Source organism: Phyllostomus discolor, chromosome 3 (assembly GCF_004126475.2).
Source record: "Phyllostomus discolor isolate MPI-MPIP mPhyDis1 chromosome 3, mPhyDis1.pri.v3, whole genome shotgun sequence".
In the NCBI taxonomy this organism is placed as follows: Eukaryota; Metazoa; Chordata; class Mammalia; order Chiroptera; family Phyllostomidae; genus Phyllostomus; species Phyllostomus discolor.
In genome coordinates, this window is record NC_040905.2 from 6359294 (window position 1) to 6375352 (window position 16059).

Sequence of the window (16059 nt, forward strand, 5' to 3'; positions counted from 1 at the left end):
ATATTTACATGTTTTACTCATTGTATTTGTTTCTACTTTACTTTTTTATGATGCTTTAAAATTTTATATTATTATTGTGTTTACTTTTTACTCTTTTCAATTTTTCAATTCATTGATTAATAATATTAATGACAGGGTTCCAATATTTGCACCTTAAACTCTGTAAATACTAAGTAATGTAATTTGCTATTTGTTTTGTTAGGTGCAGACATTTATTTTCATATTAATCAAAACTTTTTATCTTCAGTATTATTTATACTGTAAACCAGGCTATAATTTATACCTTTATAAGAACATAACAATTTGGTAAGTTTAATCATTGATACAATGTTTGAAAGGATTATAATGATATGTACTTTTAAGTATTAAATATTTCTGAATAACTTTCTGTTTGAAGCGTTTTTATTTACAAAATTTATAATTATAATATCAGTTATCTTAGAATTTTACAGTTTTTATATTATTTTTAGACACTAAATTTTAAATATTTTATTTTCATCATTTTGTACTTTAAAATTGTATTTTGACTTCATATTTATTGTGTGTATTCATTTAATTTTTCTTTTAAACATAAGAAGAAACTACATGAAATTATTTTATCACATTTCTATAATTTTTCATTTCAAAGATATTTTTATAAAACCAATTTACTTTTATTTTCAATAATTTTATTATTACACTTTCTATTTAATGTTTTCATTTTATTTCATTTTGCTCTTTCTCATGAAATCTAGTACATGAAACCCAGCACATTTAATCTCGTTATTAAACCTGGACTGGGAGCTGCACTGAGGAAATTGTAAGTAGGTGTGAGCAGCAGATCCTGCCATTGAAGGTCCCACAGGGGCTGAGGCAGGACCGCCCAGAAGCCACAGAGGACCCCACAGGATGGGCGGGGGTGGGGGGGCTGGGAGGAGGGTGCTTCCTGGAGCCACCACATTTGCTACTGCAAAACCGGTTGTCACTACCGTTAAGAAATGGCTCAGCCGGATTCACTCAGACTCAAAGATCTCGAACTCACGATTAAACCCTGATGCTGGGGCTAAACCCTGACGGATACAACTAAGCAACCACAGTCCACCCTACACCCGTACTTGCTACCTACAGGACCTGCAGTGGCTGAGACTGTCACAGTGAAGTTCCCCAACTGGGCAACCTGCAACGTAGAAACTGTCCCATAGGTGCAATTAGGCATCCTGTTCCCTAACAATGAGTGACTCCGTGAAAGCAGTGGCATTGCCACCGAGAAAATCTGCCCTTGGAACAAGGGGCTGTGTGGACACCAAGAATGTTCCCCCTGGTGCCAAGGAGTGAGAGGCACGGGCATCCCGCAAGTGGTGGCAGCAAATGGTGCTGCCAAGCACACGTATCCCTCTTGGTGCAAATAACAGTGCTGGCAGGGAGATGGTGTCCGCATTCAGGAGAAGTTTCCATTTCCCTGACAGGACAGAATGTTTACAGTGGGTGAGCCTCAGCATTCAGGTCTACAGAGAGGTGTCACCTGGAGTCCTAAGAGGAAGCAGGGGGAGGTGGGCTGGCTGGGGTGGCAGAAGCCAGATGAAGGGATTGTAGGAGGAGGTCCCGAGGGAGAAAGGCTGCACTGGGAGACACCTGGGGGTTCAGTCTCAGTGAATTGCTCTGACCCAGAGGAATCTCGGCAGTTGGTTGAGTAGAAGAATCGTCGTAGTGGACACTTATTGAGCATTGGCACTTTGCTGGACACTTTTGACATCAGGGTTTCTCACCTGGATATGCTTCTCTAGTTCAGATGCATTTGATAATGTTACACAGACACCACAGGCCCCAAATGCTGTCACTGTTGTTAAGAGCCGATGATACTGAGCCTAGCCTTAACCCCTGATTTAACTGCAATATCAACCTTTCCAAGAAATACAGTCTCAGTCACCAGTTCAGAATTCCCTGGCAAGCACCAGGTAGGTAACCTGTCACAAGGAACCTCTGCATCTCTGCCCCTCCCCCCAGGGAAGATGGATCTGCATAGAAAAAATGTTTCTGTTCTCCCTCCTCCCCTCCAAAGAAGTCGTCCTGGTCTGAAAATGATCCTTTCTTTCCTTAGCCTAATACCTCCTCTGTCCCACCCCCTTCCTAGGAAAACCTGTCATTTTGGATAAAGCCTGGGAGTGCCTTTCTCCTTGCTAGATGGGATGCCGCCTGGTTCATGAAACTTTGAACAGAGCCAATGAAATCTGTCAGTTCACTAGTGGAATTTTGTTCTGTGTCCCCAATAGGTAAGAGCCTGGATAAGTCACCAGTTTGGAATTCGGATGAGGAAGTAGCATGCCCGCTCCAGATTCTGGATGCTGAAAGCCCACTCTACAGAGGACTCGTGGCTGATTGGCCAGAGTCCCTGGCACCGAGGCCTTCCCACTGGACCCCAGCTGGCTTGCACCAGGCCACCTGGTTGTGTGCGCTGGGAATGAGATTTGGGGAGAGCTACAGGAAGAAGGGGTGTGTTCAGGAGAGTGCCTTCTGGAGAGAGGAGCTCTGGGCCATAGGGGGCTAGTCCCTGTAGGTGGGTTTGGGGGTCTGCAGCAGGGAAGGCAGCAGGGTCATGGGGAGGGGACTGGAAGGCCACCGGGATGGACCGGACAGGGAACAGGTCAGGGAGCAGAAGCATGTGTGGGCTCAGCGGAGCTCTCAGGGCCACAGGCTGCCTCTCTGCGGAACCCTTGGAGGCCCAGAGAGCCGGTCCCAGTTTGATGACCCCCTAGCCTCCCGACCCCACCCCAGTGTGTGCGGGAGACCCCACCACCTGCCCATCCACCAAAGTCACCCCACTGAGGAGGACCCTCCCAGTCTGCCCCCCAAAACTGCAGCAGGGACACAAAAGAAAGAGGGTGGACTTTTGTGTAATTTATTAGGTATGCCAAAGAAAATCTCACCAAAGTCTGTGAAGGTAAATGCCTTACACGAACGTTAAACTGAGAAGTGATATTGTAAGAATAATAGGAAACGGGGTATTAGGAAGGCCCTGGAAAGCCACGGGGACGGACTAGTCCCAGAAGGTCCGGCAACAGACAGCCGCCCAGCGCCTCAGAGTGCAGACAGCGCGACGCACCCACTGCAGGCAGCCCCGGGAAAAGGGCGGCGGGCGCCACCCAGCGGGGCCCCGAGCTGGGCGGCACTCTGAAGGTTGCGCGCTGTCACAGGGCTGGCTGGGCTCCCCTGCGTCTTCGCCATCCGGCGGCAGGGCCACGGGGAGATGTTGGGAAGCGGTGTCCTTTGCGGGCTCGGGAGCTCCGGCAGGTTCTGGGGGCGTCCTCCAAGTCCCCGCCCCGAAGCCCGGACTGGGCTGCGCTGCGCTTGGCTCCCGGGGGCTCTGGGCTCCGCTTAAGACTCTGTACCGCTCGTAGACCGAGGGCAGCTGCCAGCAAGGACTGGAAAGCAGTTGCCCGTGGTAAGCGTCAGGGTGGCCTGCGGACTCTCCCCATTCGGGGTAGAGGGGCAGCGGCCAGGGCCCGGAGTCTTCGGAGATCTCCATCCACGGAGGCTGCGGCTGGGGCTGGGGCGCCGCGTCGCGGTCGTCCCGAGGCAGCTTCACAGCGTCGGGAAAGGGCTGCTCCCTCACACGCACCTCGGACCAGGAGGACACGGGCGTCCGAGCTGATGCAGGAGGCAAAGCCTGCAGGGGCCGGCGCAGCCTGGGTGTTTCTGCTGTCCTGGTGGGGGGCGGATGCAAGCCAGAGGTCAAAACATCGAGTAATTGAAAATTGTGTCACCCACCCCGAACAAAGTCAAGAAACATCGGTATACCCAAATGAAATAAGAAGAAATGAGCACAGAGCAGAGAACAGTCATTCCGTGAGAACGATATACAGGACAGATGATATGCATAACACACAAAATCATATACAGAACAATATAGAAAACAATATACCGAACAGAATGATATGCATAACACACAAAATGATATACCGAATGATTACAAAATGATATACAGAACGATATACAAAATCATATACAAAACAGGACCATTACAGAATTGTATAGCGAGAACCTTTAGAAAACCCTGTAGGGAACTAACCTGCAGAGAGCAGCCCGGGTATTTATGCTCTCCTGGGTGGTGGGCGGATGCAAGCCAGATCTAAAAAAGAAACAAAAACGAGTAATTCAAATCGGTGTTACCCACCACTTACAAAGTCAAGAAAGTCGGTATACCCAAATGAATTGTGCAGAAATGAGCACAGAGCAGGGAACAATCATTCTGCCAGAACGATATACAGAACAGACAAAACGATATACATAACAGACAAAACGATATACATAACAGACAAAACTATATACAGAACGATATACAACACACACACAACGATGTACAGAACGATATAGGGAGAACCTTTAGCAAACCCCGGAGAGAACGAACCTGCAGGGAGCAGCCCGGGTATTTATGCTGTCCTGGGTGGTGGGCGGATGTAGAAAAAAATGAGCAATACAAAACGATGTTACCCACCACTAACAAAGTCTACAAAATCGGTATACCCAAATGAGATACGAGAAAATGAGCACAGAGCAGGGAAGAATCGTTCTGTCAGAACGATTTTCAGAACAGACACAACGATATACATAACAGAGAAAACGGTATACAGAACGATATCCATAACAGAGAAAACGGTATACAGAACGACATCCACATCAGGCAGAAGGAGACACAGAACGAACGATACAGCCCGAACCTTAGAGAGAACTAACCCTGCCGAGCGCAGAGAGCAGCCAGCGGTGCAGGGACTGCGAGGAAGCACAGGTCTCCGGGAAACCAGCCCCCAGCCGCTGCCCCCTCGGGCTCTGCGCCCATGGCCACAGCGCTGGAGAGACCCCGGAGAAATCGGCCGCGCTGGAGCCGGAGAGCGGTGGCAGAGAGACAAGGGGTGGGCACTCCCCAAAGACCCGGACCCCTGCAGGGGCAGACGAGTGCGCTGCCTTGTAAAACATGTGGGTGAGTGGAAGGACCGGTGTTCTGTGGCTAACGCTTCTTACTGCATGAAAAGCACCGTGAGTTATTGAATACTGCAGTAATATAGAATTCAGCTACTGTGTAATGTAACCTATCATTCTAACCTAAGGTGTTTTATGTTTGAATAATTAAATCTTTAATTCAAGCTGTTGGTTTCAAGCAGGAGCCTAAATCAATGTCTTCCTATGGTCTGTTGGCCATTTCAGAACTTAGGAAATGTAATGGTCAATTCATTAGAAAGAAACATCTAAAAAGAAAAAAAGAGAAAGAATAAAAAGGAGAAAAAAGAGAAAAAAGAAAAAGAAGAAGAAAAAATTTTAATCATAATTTTTCTTGAAGATTTCTTCCCCTCTATTTATTCACTTTTATATTCTTTATTATATATTTTAGAAAACTATTTTCTTATCATTACATATTTTATATCGGTATTACCTTTTAATATTTAATTCAATTATTTGTATGACTTAGTTTTTCATATATTTATTTTTATTTATGTCATATGAACTATATATTTTATTGTTTAAATATTTATGTTACACAAATGATTTATTATTTAATTTATATACGGAGCATATTTAAGGAATTTATATTTTGCTTGTTAGTATAAAAATTTTAAATTATATTTTCAAATTATAAGTAAATATTTTACATTTTAATTGTATTACTATATTTTACTCAATTATGTTTTTAAATTATAAGTAAACTCATTTATATTTTACTTGTTAATATAAAGAATTTTAAATTATATTTTTATATGTCTAACTTAAGAAGATTTGCTTACATTTAATGTATTTTAAAGGTAACATTTTATTTGAAAATATTGCAGTAAAATTATTGTATATTTTTAGGTTTTTTAACATTTTCCTTTTTCTTTCCTATTATTTTATAATAATATAACTACTATACATTTTAAACTACTTAGTTTAATATATTTTGATTTTTAAAGATAATATGTGTGTATTTTATTAGTTACAGTTATTTATTTTTAATTTTGTATGATCCTTTAAAATGTACTTTATGACTATGGTATTCATTTTTTACTATTTTAAGTTTTAAATTGATTTTTTAATAATATTAATGTCAATTGCCCTGGCTGATGGAACCCAATGGACTGAGCACTGGCTGGGAACCAAAGGGTGGACAGTTCGATTCCCAGTCAAGGCATGTGCCAGGGTTGCAGGCCAGTTCCAGGCAACCACACATTGATATTTCTCTCCCTCTCTTTTTCCCTCCCTTCCCTGCTTGCTAATGGAAATGAATGAAATCTTAAAATAAAATATTAATGATAATTTTTAAATATTTTAAATTTAAAAGCTTGAAATACTAAATAATGTTATGAAGTATTTGTTTTTTAGTTCCTGACATGTATTCTGTTTTTATTCAAATCGTTTTAATTTTATCTTATTTACAATACCTGATAATAATATAACTTCATGGTAAGTTGATTACTCAATATAAGGCTATAAAAGATTATAATGTATAATTTTAAATAACATCCTTCTTATTAATGTTTTCTTTAAAAAATTTTAAGTTACAACATTTCCAAATTATATAATTGGTTACCTTAGAATTTCACTTTTTTATTGTATTTTTCAACATTAAAATGTAAATATGTTCATTACCTTGTACTTTAAAAATTCTTTGACTTTATTTTATTCTTTGTATTCATTTAATTTTTATTTTAAATATAAAAGAAAGTGTTTGAAATGATTTTATCACATTTTTATAATTTTGAATTTAAAAATATTTCTATTTAACCATATTTATTTTTTATTTTCAGTAATTGTATTATTACAATTTTTATTCATTGTTTTAATTCTCGTCCATTTTGCTATTTTCAATGAAACGCAGTGAATACATTTTTAAATTGTTTTTAAACCTAACTGCCAGCTCACCTGGTTAGTGCGCCACCCTGATAGGTCAAGGTTGTGGGATCCATCCGCAGTCAGAGCTGATGCTGCAAGAATCAACAAGTGGCCTTGGTGGGGTCGCTCCGTTGGGTGGAGTGTCTCTGTGCTCACGAAGACTGAGTGTCGCGTTCCCTTCAACGCACACGCCTAGGCTCTGGGTTGGATCTTCCCCCGTCCCCTGGGCGCATGCAGGAGGCAAATGATAGGTGTTTCTCTCTCACATCTCTCTCTCTCCTCCTCTCCCTCTCCCCCACCCTCTCTCTCCCCAGCTCTCTCCCACTCCCTGGCTCTCTGTAAAATCCATTTGAAAAAATATCTTTGGGTGAGGATGAGAAAAGAGAAGAACCAACAAATGAATACACAAGTAATGAAACAAGGAATCCACATTTCTCTCCCTACATCAAATAAGTTTAAATTTGTAAAGAACTGAAATTTTTATTAAAACATACTGTTACAGGTTATATTATGTTACGACTAAAATATCCGTTCAAATTTTAAGAAAGTATTTAAAAGTAAATTATTTTCTTTTTTTAAGATTTTATTTATTTTTAGAGAGAGGAAGGAGGGAGAAAGAGAGGGAGGCAAACATCAATGTGTGGTTGCCTCTCCCACGCCCCCTACTGGGCATCTGGCTTGCACCCCAGGCATGTGCCCTGACTGGGAATCAAACCCCTGACCCTTTGGTTGCAGCCCAAGCTCAATCCAAGGAATGACACCAGCCTGGGCTAAAATAAATTCAATTCTTTTCAATTTTTTCATTAAATTGTGTGTACTTTATTTTTAAATTTCCTTTTACTTACTTTTTAAATTGACAAACTTTTACTAAATGAAATGTTTTTACTAAATTATTTTACTCTGACACTTTTTCTACTTAAAAGATTTCATGAGTATCTAAATTAAATGTTTGTTTATTTATTTTTTTAAAGATTTTATTTATTTATTTTTTAGAGAGGAAGGGAGGGAGAGAGAGAGAGAAACATCAATGTGCGGTTGCTGGGGGTTCTGGCCTGCAACCCAGGAATGTACCCTGGCTGGGAATCGAACATGGGACACTTTGGTTCCCAGCCCGAGCTCAATCCACTGAGCTATGCCAGCCAGGGCTTAAATGTTTATTTATTTAAATTTAAAAGTTTAGCGCTGACCCCTATGTCTCTGTTGCTGAGGCGACCTCCTGAAAAAGCAAAGGATCTTCATTGCATGTCGGGTGACAGCTCATGACTGGGTGGCAGTTCAGTCCTGGGCTGGGGCTTCACAAGAGGCAACGGGTTGATTTTTCTCTCCCATATCCATGGTTCTCTCCCTCTCTTTCTCTCTCCTTATCTCCTATACAGATAAAGGGAAAAATGCTACCTCTATGCCACATAAAAAGCACCACAAGTTATTTAATATTATAGTAATCTATAATTAATCTACTGTGTATCATTCTAACCTAAGATCTTTTATTTTTAACTAATCAGCTTTGTAACTTACAGTTTTTGTTGAATGTTTCTTCCTTTCTTTTTTCATTATTTATATTATTATATATTTTATAAAATTATTCTCTTATTGATTGCTACATATTTTATTTCTATAGCACTTATTTGTAACTTAATTATTTGTATGAATATTGTTGTTACGATCTTGATGTTGCTGATGGATGTTTCTCTTTCATACCGATGTTTTACTCCCTCCTTCTGTCCCTCCTCTTCCTGCTCTCTAAAATTAAACACATAAATTGTTTTCTAAAAACTAGAATAAACAGCCCTGGCTGCTGCAGCTCAGTAGATTAAGCACCAGCCTTTGAACCAAAGTGTCACCAGTTTGATTCCCAGTCAGGGCACGTGCCTGGGTTGTGGGCCAGGTCCCCAGCTGGGGCCCCATGAGACTCAACCACCCACCGATGTTTCTCTCCGTCACTTTGACCTACTATTTCTCTAAAAACAAAGAAATAAAAATCTTTAACAACAATGAAAAATAAATGAAGTGTAAATGTCATTGCTAAATATTTTGAAGTTTTATTTTACTATATTATATTTGTAATGCATTTCACTTTACGTTACCTTATTTACTTGTTTTTCATCATTTTACTGATAAATAACTACTAAAATTTAATATTTGAGAAATTGAACTGTAAATTAAAGAAAATAGGAAAGTAAAAGAAAATCCAATGAAAAATGAAAGTGATAAAAATTATGCATTTCAAGCTATTTTAAAATGTAAAATAAATTTTACACATTCAATATATTGATAAAATATTTTTAGAATAAATATCCTAAGTGTTCACACATAAAATGATAAAAAATTAACATTGAAATTAAGTAAAATAAAACAAACCAGGCCAGGAAATAACCCAATGGACAAAACATATGAGCTTCATTGGGAAAACGAAATCTATCTTATTTCATGAGCACTGGAGATACTTAGGGTTTTTTCCTTCATAAACTTTTCATAATTGCAAAAGAAATTGAAAACCGCAAAGGATGATCACTTTTAAGGAAATCAATGCGTCTGGAAACCTCCATTGCCAGTATTCATCATCACAGGGTTAATCCACTCACTAGAAGGTTCGCTCTAGGAGCCATCCTGGAACTTCCTGCTTTTGAGCTTCATACTAGCCTTCCGTGGCTTTGAGGCAGCCCCGTTCAAGATCAGTTGTTTCTCGCTCCAGGGAATATTCACACACGAAGTCCAGCTCTCTGTATTTTCTTTCCCCCGAACAGTGCACCGTGCCAGCATCTTGCAGAAACTTTTCCGCCTACACGGGTTGTGACAGAAAAGTATCGCCATCTACAGGCCTCCAGGGAAATTGCAAGTCGGTATAAGGAGCAGATGTCTGCAAACGACGATAAGGAGCAGCAAGGTAACCAGCAGCACTGAGCCAGGACCCAACAGATGTCACAGAGGACCTCAGGGGATGGGGCTGGGTGAGCGGTTCTGGGTAGAGGGTGCTTCCTGGAGCCACCGGACTTGCTACTTCAAAGCCGGCTTTCACTACGGTTAAGAAGTGGCTCAGCTGGATTCATTCAGACTCAGAGATCTCCAAGGCCCAGTGAAACCCTGATGCTGGGCTAAACCGTGACATGCACGGCTAAGGAATCGCAGTCGGGCCTACACCCGCACTTGCTACCTACAGGACCTGGGGTGGCTGAGACTGTCACAGTGAAGTTCCCCAACTGGGGAACCTGCAACTTAGAAACTGTCCCATAAGTGCAATTAGACGTGCTGTTCCCCAGCAATGAGCGACTCCGTGAAAGCAGTGGCATTGCCACTGAGAAAATCTGCCCATAAAACAATTGGCTGTGTGGACAGCAAGAATGTTCCCCCCTGGTGCCAAGGAGTGAGAGGCACGGGCATCCCCCAAGTGGTGGCAGCAAATGGTGCTGCCAAGCACACGTATCCCTCTTGGTGCAAATAACAGTGCTGGCAGGGAGATGGTGTCCGCATTCAGGAGAAGTTTCCAATTCCCTGACGGGACAGAATGTTTACAGTGGGTGAGCCTCAGCATTCAGGTCTACAGAGAGGTGTCCCATGGAATCGGAAGAGGCAGCAGGGAGAGGGTGGGCTGGCTGGGATGGCAGAGCGAGATGAAGGGATTGTAGGAGGAGGTCCCGAGGGAGAAACGCTGCACTGTGAGACACCTGGGGGTTCAGTCTCAGTGAATTGCTCTGACCCAGAGGAATCTCGGCAGTTGGTTGAGTAGAAGAATCGTCGTAGTGGACACTTATTGAGCATTGGCACTTTGCTGGACACTTTTGAAATCCGGATTTATAACCTGGATACGCTGGCTTCTCTAGTTCAGCTGTATCTGATAATGTTACAGAGACACCACAGACCCCAAATGCTGTCACTTATGCTAAAAGTCCATCACACTGAGCCTAGCCTTAATGCCTGATTGACCGGAAATTTCAACCTTTCCAAGAAACACAGTCTCAGTCACCAGTTTGGAATTCCCGGGCAAGCACCAGGTAGGTAACCTGCCACAAGGAACCTCTACATCTCTGCCCCCTCCTCCCCTCCAAAGAATTCGTCCTGGTCTAAAAATGATCCTTTCTTTCCTCAGCCTAATACCTCCTCTGTCCCACCCCCTTCCTACGAAAACTTTTCATCTTGGATAAACCCCGGGAGTGCCTTTCTTGTTGCTAGGTGGGATGCCAGCTGGTTTATGAAACTTTTAACAGCGCCAATGCAATCTGTCAGTTCACTAGTGGAATGTTTGTTCTTTGTCTGCAATAAGGAAGAGCTTTGATAAGTCACCAGTTTGGAGTCGGGATGGGAAAGGAACGTGCCTGCTCCAGAGTGAGGACGCAGGAAGCCCACACTACAGAGGACCAGAGCCTGATTTCCCAGTGTCCGAGGCACACAGGAAGGAAGAGGGTTGAGGTGTCTCTTAGGAAACAAAGGGGTAGGCGGGAGGGTTTAGGGAACACATTTCGGAGAACTACCCAAGCTTTCAAGGACCTCAGAGCTAGTTGTGCAGAAAAACTTGTCCCCAGTCTGTCTGGAAGAGAGTCCCAGTGAACGTTCGAGTTCCCGTTGAGCCTGGGGTGAGCCTGGGAGACTGCGTCCGTTAACACACTGACGTGGTGCAGAGGATCATTAAACTCTGTTTTCTGCACGAGGACAATGATGCTGCCGTGACCAACCAACTTCTGGAAGGCAGAGCTGGGAAACCTTCCACCCCAGACGCCATGCCAGGTCCCAGGGCTTCAGTGCCAGGCCTCCCAGGCCCGGTGGCAGGCGTCACCGTGTGTGGGCCACCACTGTCCCCAGACTCACCCCCTTCCCAGAGCGGACCCCCTGCACCATAGGCAGCTCCTCCTTGGACTTCCTGTAAGATCAGGTGATACCAAACAAGGAGCTCAAATTTGTCCCCCATGGCGGAGAGGCGTGTCCAATAAGCGCTGCTGGAGACGGCAGAGCACCCCGGAGATGCTTGCAGGGCCCCTCAGGTAGCGCTGGGGAAAACAACTCACAGGCCTGCGGGGAGCCGTTCTCTCTCAGTTGTGTTTCTCTGATGCACCCTCTTCCCCTGTTGTCCTACCTGCCAGCTCTAAGGGCTGACGGGCAGGCCTGCAGGGTGGCAGTGTTTTGCTGAATGACTCGGTTACATTACAAACTGCCCTGCCCGAAGGTGACCTCTGGTCTGTCCTGCCGCCCACACCCAGCTGAGACCCACAGCCAGCTACACAGCAGCTCCAACTCCCACCCCTTCCCTAGAGACACGTCCGATTCCTGGCCCTCCCCACCCCACAGACTCACACTGACACGAAAACTCCTTGGCATTTATGCACAGTTTTATTGAGTAGATGACAACATTTCTATACAGGCCAACACAAACACAACTTCTCCCATCACTGTGGAGCAAATACAGAGGCTTCCCTGAACCCCGTTGTCTGTTCAGAGGAAGACACAGCGAGAGGGATGGGAGAGGTTTTCACGGAGAACCTTTGTAAAGAAGGTGCAACAAGAATTCCCAAGCTGAATTGTCTCAGTTTCTGAGTGTTAAATGGCAGATGGCCTCTTGTGCCCCACAGCTCAGAGTCAAGGAAGAGCCGGTCCACTCCAAGCAGATGCAGGGATCTCAGCCATGTCTCCTTGTAGCAGGAACTGGAGGAAGGAGGTGCCCCAGAGGGTCCCTGCCCTGAGGACACTGTGTCCAGCTGTGTGTGACCCAGGTGCCCAGAGGACGCCCTGGAGGGGGTCTGCCTGGTTGCTGTGCTTTGACAGCCCTCCAGGTGGTGACTTGGGAACCCTGGTGATCCATCGCCCCCTCTCACCGTCCATCTGGGGAGGACTATACCTCACTCCCTGTGCTAGGGAGAGGGGGCTTCTTGGGCCAGGCAGCCCGATGGAACAGGATTGTCAGTCCGAGTGCCAGGTCCGGAATCTGAGACCTCAGGGCACACATTCCAGGTCCTAGGCTGGTGGTCTCCCCTCCAGGCCCCGCCCCCTTCCCCTGCACCATGTGGGTCCTGGCTGCATCCAGCCCCAGCAGGGGAGCCTTCTGTAGCTGCCAGGAAGGGTCTGAGCTGGGGCTGGTGCTCCACAGCCTCATGGCTGTCCATTCAGGGGGCACAGGGGTGAGGTCTTCCCCTTGGACCCCTTGGCCTTAATCAGCACCCCTCCCCCATTTCGCTAATGGGCCCTTGAAACCTTCAAGGAACCTTTTTGGACACCTGATCTCTGCACTCAGCTGGAGGGGGGCCAAGTACAGAGAAACCGCCTCCCCTGGGTGTGATCCTGATGACCCCCTCCCCCTGAATAACACCCAGGACTCCCCTCAGAGTCCTCCACTCCACCCCCAGCCCTGGCCCCTTCCTGCCCCTGGGACCACCGCTGCCTCCTGCCATCCTGATACCCCTGGTGAGTATCACTTGCCCAGGGGGGGAGAGGCAAAGGGTTCAATGGGTTCGTCCCGGTACACTATTGAAGAAGCGAACACAGACCATGAGAAGTAGATGGCAAAGCCCAGTTCCCTGGGATTTTATTGATTCCATTCACAGAGGTAAGTTGTCCGGGAAAACCCACGAGTCTCTCAGGAGAGGAAGAGGCGACCAGGGCTGCTCCGCAGGGCGGTGTGAGGACCCCTCGTGGGCTGTGTGGGCTCCTTGCAGGGTGTGGGTGCTCTGCTCCTGCGTGGAGCAGGGTGGGTGGCCTTCTGTTGGGGTTCCTCCAGGGTCAAGCCTGGGTTTTCAGCCTCTTGCGGGGTGGGCCTGGGCTCAGCGGGACACCAGGGGCATCTGTGTGGCCTTCACTTGTGGCGCTGGCATCTTCTTGAGCTGGCTGTGGGTCCTTGGCGGATTCAGCCTTCGGGTCGTGGACCTGCGGGTCTTGACAGGGTTTCTGGCCCCTCTCGGCTCCGGGGACATCCTCGTGCCAGGTGCCGTCGCGGTGCAGCAGCCCGTGGGCACCGTGGGTGCGTTATCCGAGTGCTGGGCCCGGTGCGCAGGAAGGGCAGCTGGCGCGGGAACGTTGCCCATGGCGCAGACCCAGGCCAGCTCTGGGTTCAGGCCCGGGGGCATGCTGGGCTGCGGAGGCCCCCACATCCAGGGCTGGTACTGCCAGGCAGCTGGATAAGCTTCCATCGCTTGGTGGCCGGGTACGTAGGAGGGGAGGCACGGCGCAGGGAAGTTGCCCGGCACCCAGGAACAGGCCAGCTCTGGGTTCAGGCCCGGGGGCATGCTGGGCTGCGGAGGCCCCCACATCCAGGGCTGGTACTGCCAGGCGGCTGGATAAGCTTCCATCGCTTGGTGGCCGGGTACGTAGGAGGGGAGGCACGGCGCAGGGAAGTTGCCTGGCGCCCAGGAACAGGCCAGCTCTGGGTTCAGGCCCAGGGGCATGCTGGGCTGCGGAGGCCCCCACATCCAGGGCTGGTACTGCCAGGCGGCTGGATAAGCTTCCATCGCTTGGTGGCCAGGTACATAGGAGGGGAGGCACGGCGCAGGGAAGTTGCCCATGGCCCAGGTCAGCTCTGGGTTCAGGCCCGGGGGCATGCTGGGCTGCGGAGGCCCCCACATCCAGGGCTGGTACTCACAGGCGGCTGGATAAGCTTCCATCGCTTGGTGGCCGGGTGCATAGGAGGGGAGGCACGGCGCAGGGAAGTTGCCCATGGCCCAGGTCAGCTCTGGGTTCAGGCCCAGGGGCATGATGGGCTGCGGAGGCCCCCACATCCAGGGCTGGTACTGCCAGGCGGGTGGATAAGCTGCCATTGCTTCAGCCTGCAGAGCCGAAGAGAGGTGCAGAGGGTGGAGGAGAGGAAGCGAATGGTTCCTGCAGGTAAAGACTGTGCCTTTTATACTGTCCCTTCCGTAAATCCGAAAATCCGCAAATCCGCAGCTAACCAGATTACTCGGAATGAATGACCCTCGTTTGCATTGCAAATTGATTCATAGCCTGGGGCCAATAAGGGGAAAGTCTCAGGCTCTGGAAACGCCCTACAGACAGTCTGAGGGGTTGGTTTCTTTCTTTCTTTTTTTAAAGATTTTTATTTATTTATTTTTAGAGAGGGAAGGGAGGGAGATAGAGAGAGAAACATCAATGTGCGGTTGCTGGGGGTCATGGCCTGCAACCCAGGCATGTGCCCTGACTGGGAATTGAACCTGTGACACTTTGGTTTGCAGCCCGCGCTCAATCCACTGAGCTATGCCAGCCAGGCAGGGGTTGGTTCCCTGAGTGAAAGGGGCGGGAGGAGGTTAGGGCGGGGTAGGTAGGTCCCTAGGGTGGAGCAGGGTGGGGACAGACCCTTGGTCCTCTCTGTGGAAAGCCTCTGGGCCAGTCCCCCACACCTAGAGGGAAACCCCGCTTCTCCAGGGCGTCGTCTCTGCGTGCCCACCTCGCGGACCCTCAGCTTTCGGAGGTGGGAGTCTGAGAGCTCAGATCCTTCCGAGATCACGGGTACTCACCTCTGGGGCGGGACCGTGGTTCCAGGCCCTCAGGTCCTCGCGACCCCACCGCAGGTCGGGAAAGGAGTTCCGGAGTGACTAAGTCGGGGTCGATAGAGAGGACCCGGGACCTTACTGAAAATTGTAACTTTCTATGTGCGTCCACCCTGGAGTGTCAGAATCAGGAAAGACTTCCAATGGCCTGTGGTTTCACACCTAATGCACGAATTCACTGAGTTCACGACACATTTCCCAGTGTTTCCTCAAAACCCTTGTCCGGTTTTATGGGATTATGTGCGTTCTGTTATTAGTGGTTCCCCGTTCTCTGCTCTCCTTCCTCCCATTGGATTCTTCCCATTAGGAACAATTTTCTAACCTGTGCTTTTCTGTCAGTATTGTAATAATTTTGTAATAATTCTTTTATCTGAAATTCAGTAAAGTGATCAATCTATGCACATAATTTCGCTCCTTATTTTCCATTCATTTGCAAGTGTCTAAGATCGTTACAAGTATATTTGAACTGTGGCTTCCAAGGCGGGCCAATGCCCTTACGATGGAGCCTGCGGGGCGCATTTCACCCGGGTCACCTCCCCGCCAAACCCAGTAAAGCCCAGCAGCCCCTCCCCTGCCTGGTCCTTCCCTACACACCAGCTGGGAACACACGGAGAAATAAAAGGCCGGCGTGGTTTTGGTCTTGATTTTGGAGCGAAAGAAAGTCGCCTGAGAACTCTGAAGACACTTTGCTGGGGGAGGGTGGTGCAGGGAGGGGACTCCGAGGAAATCTCAGGGTTCTTGCTGGCCACCGTCGTCCTGGGCC

The 16059-nt window shown here is 47.0% G+C and overlaps 1 protein-coding gene and 1 non-coding gene across 2 annotated transcripts; one reads left to right on the forward strand and one right to left on the reverse strand.

The window, feature by feature from the left end:
- Nucleotides 1-3013: 3013 nt before the first annotated feature.
- On the reverse strand, nucleotides 3014-6911 carry ANXA2R (annexin A2 receptor). The gene is made up of 2 exons (XM_028503527.1): nucleotides 6868-6911; nucleotides 3014-3680 (listed from the first exon to the last, which is right to left on the reverse strand). The coding sequence occupies exons 1-2, from the start codon at nucleotides 6909-6911 to the stop codon at nucleotides 3014-3016; spliced, it is 711 nt and encodes a 236-aa protein (XP_028359328.1).
- LOC114489617 lies at nucleotides 5089-5221 on the forward strand. The gene has a single exon (XR_003683870.1). It is a non-coding gene; the product is annotated as a small nucleolar RNA SNORA2/SNORA34 family (small nucleolar RNA).
- Nucleotides 6912-16059: the final 9148 nt, after the last annotated feature.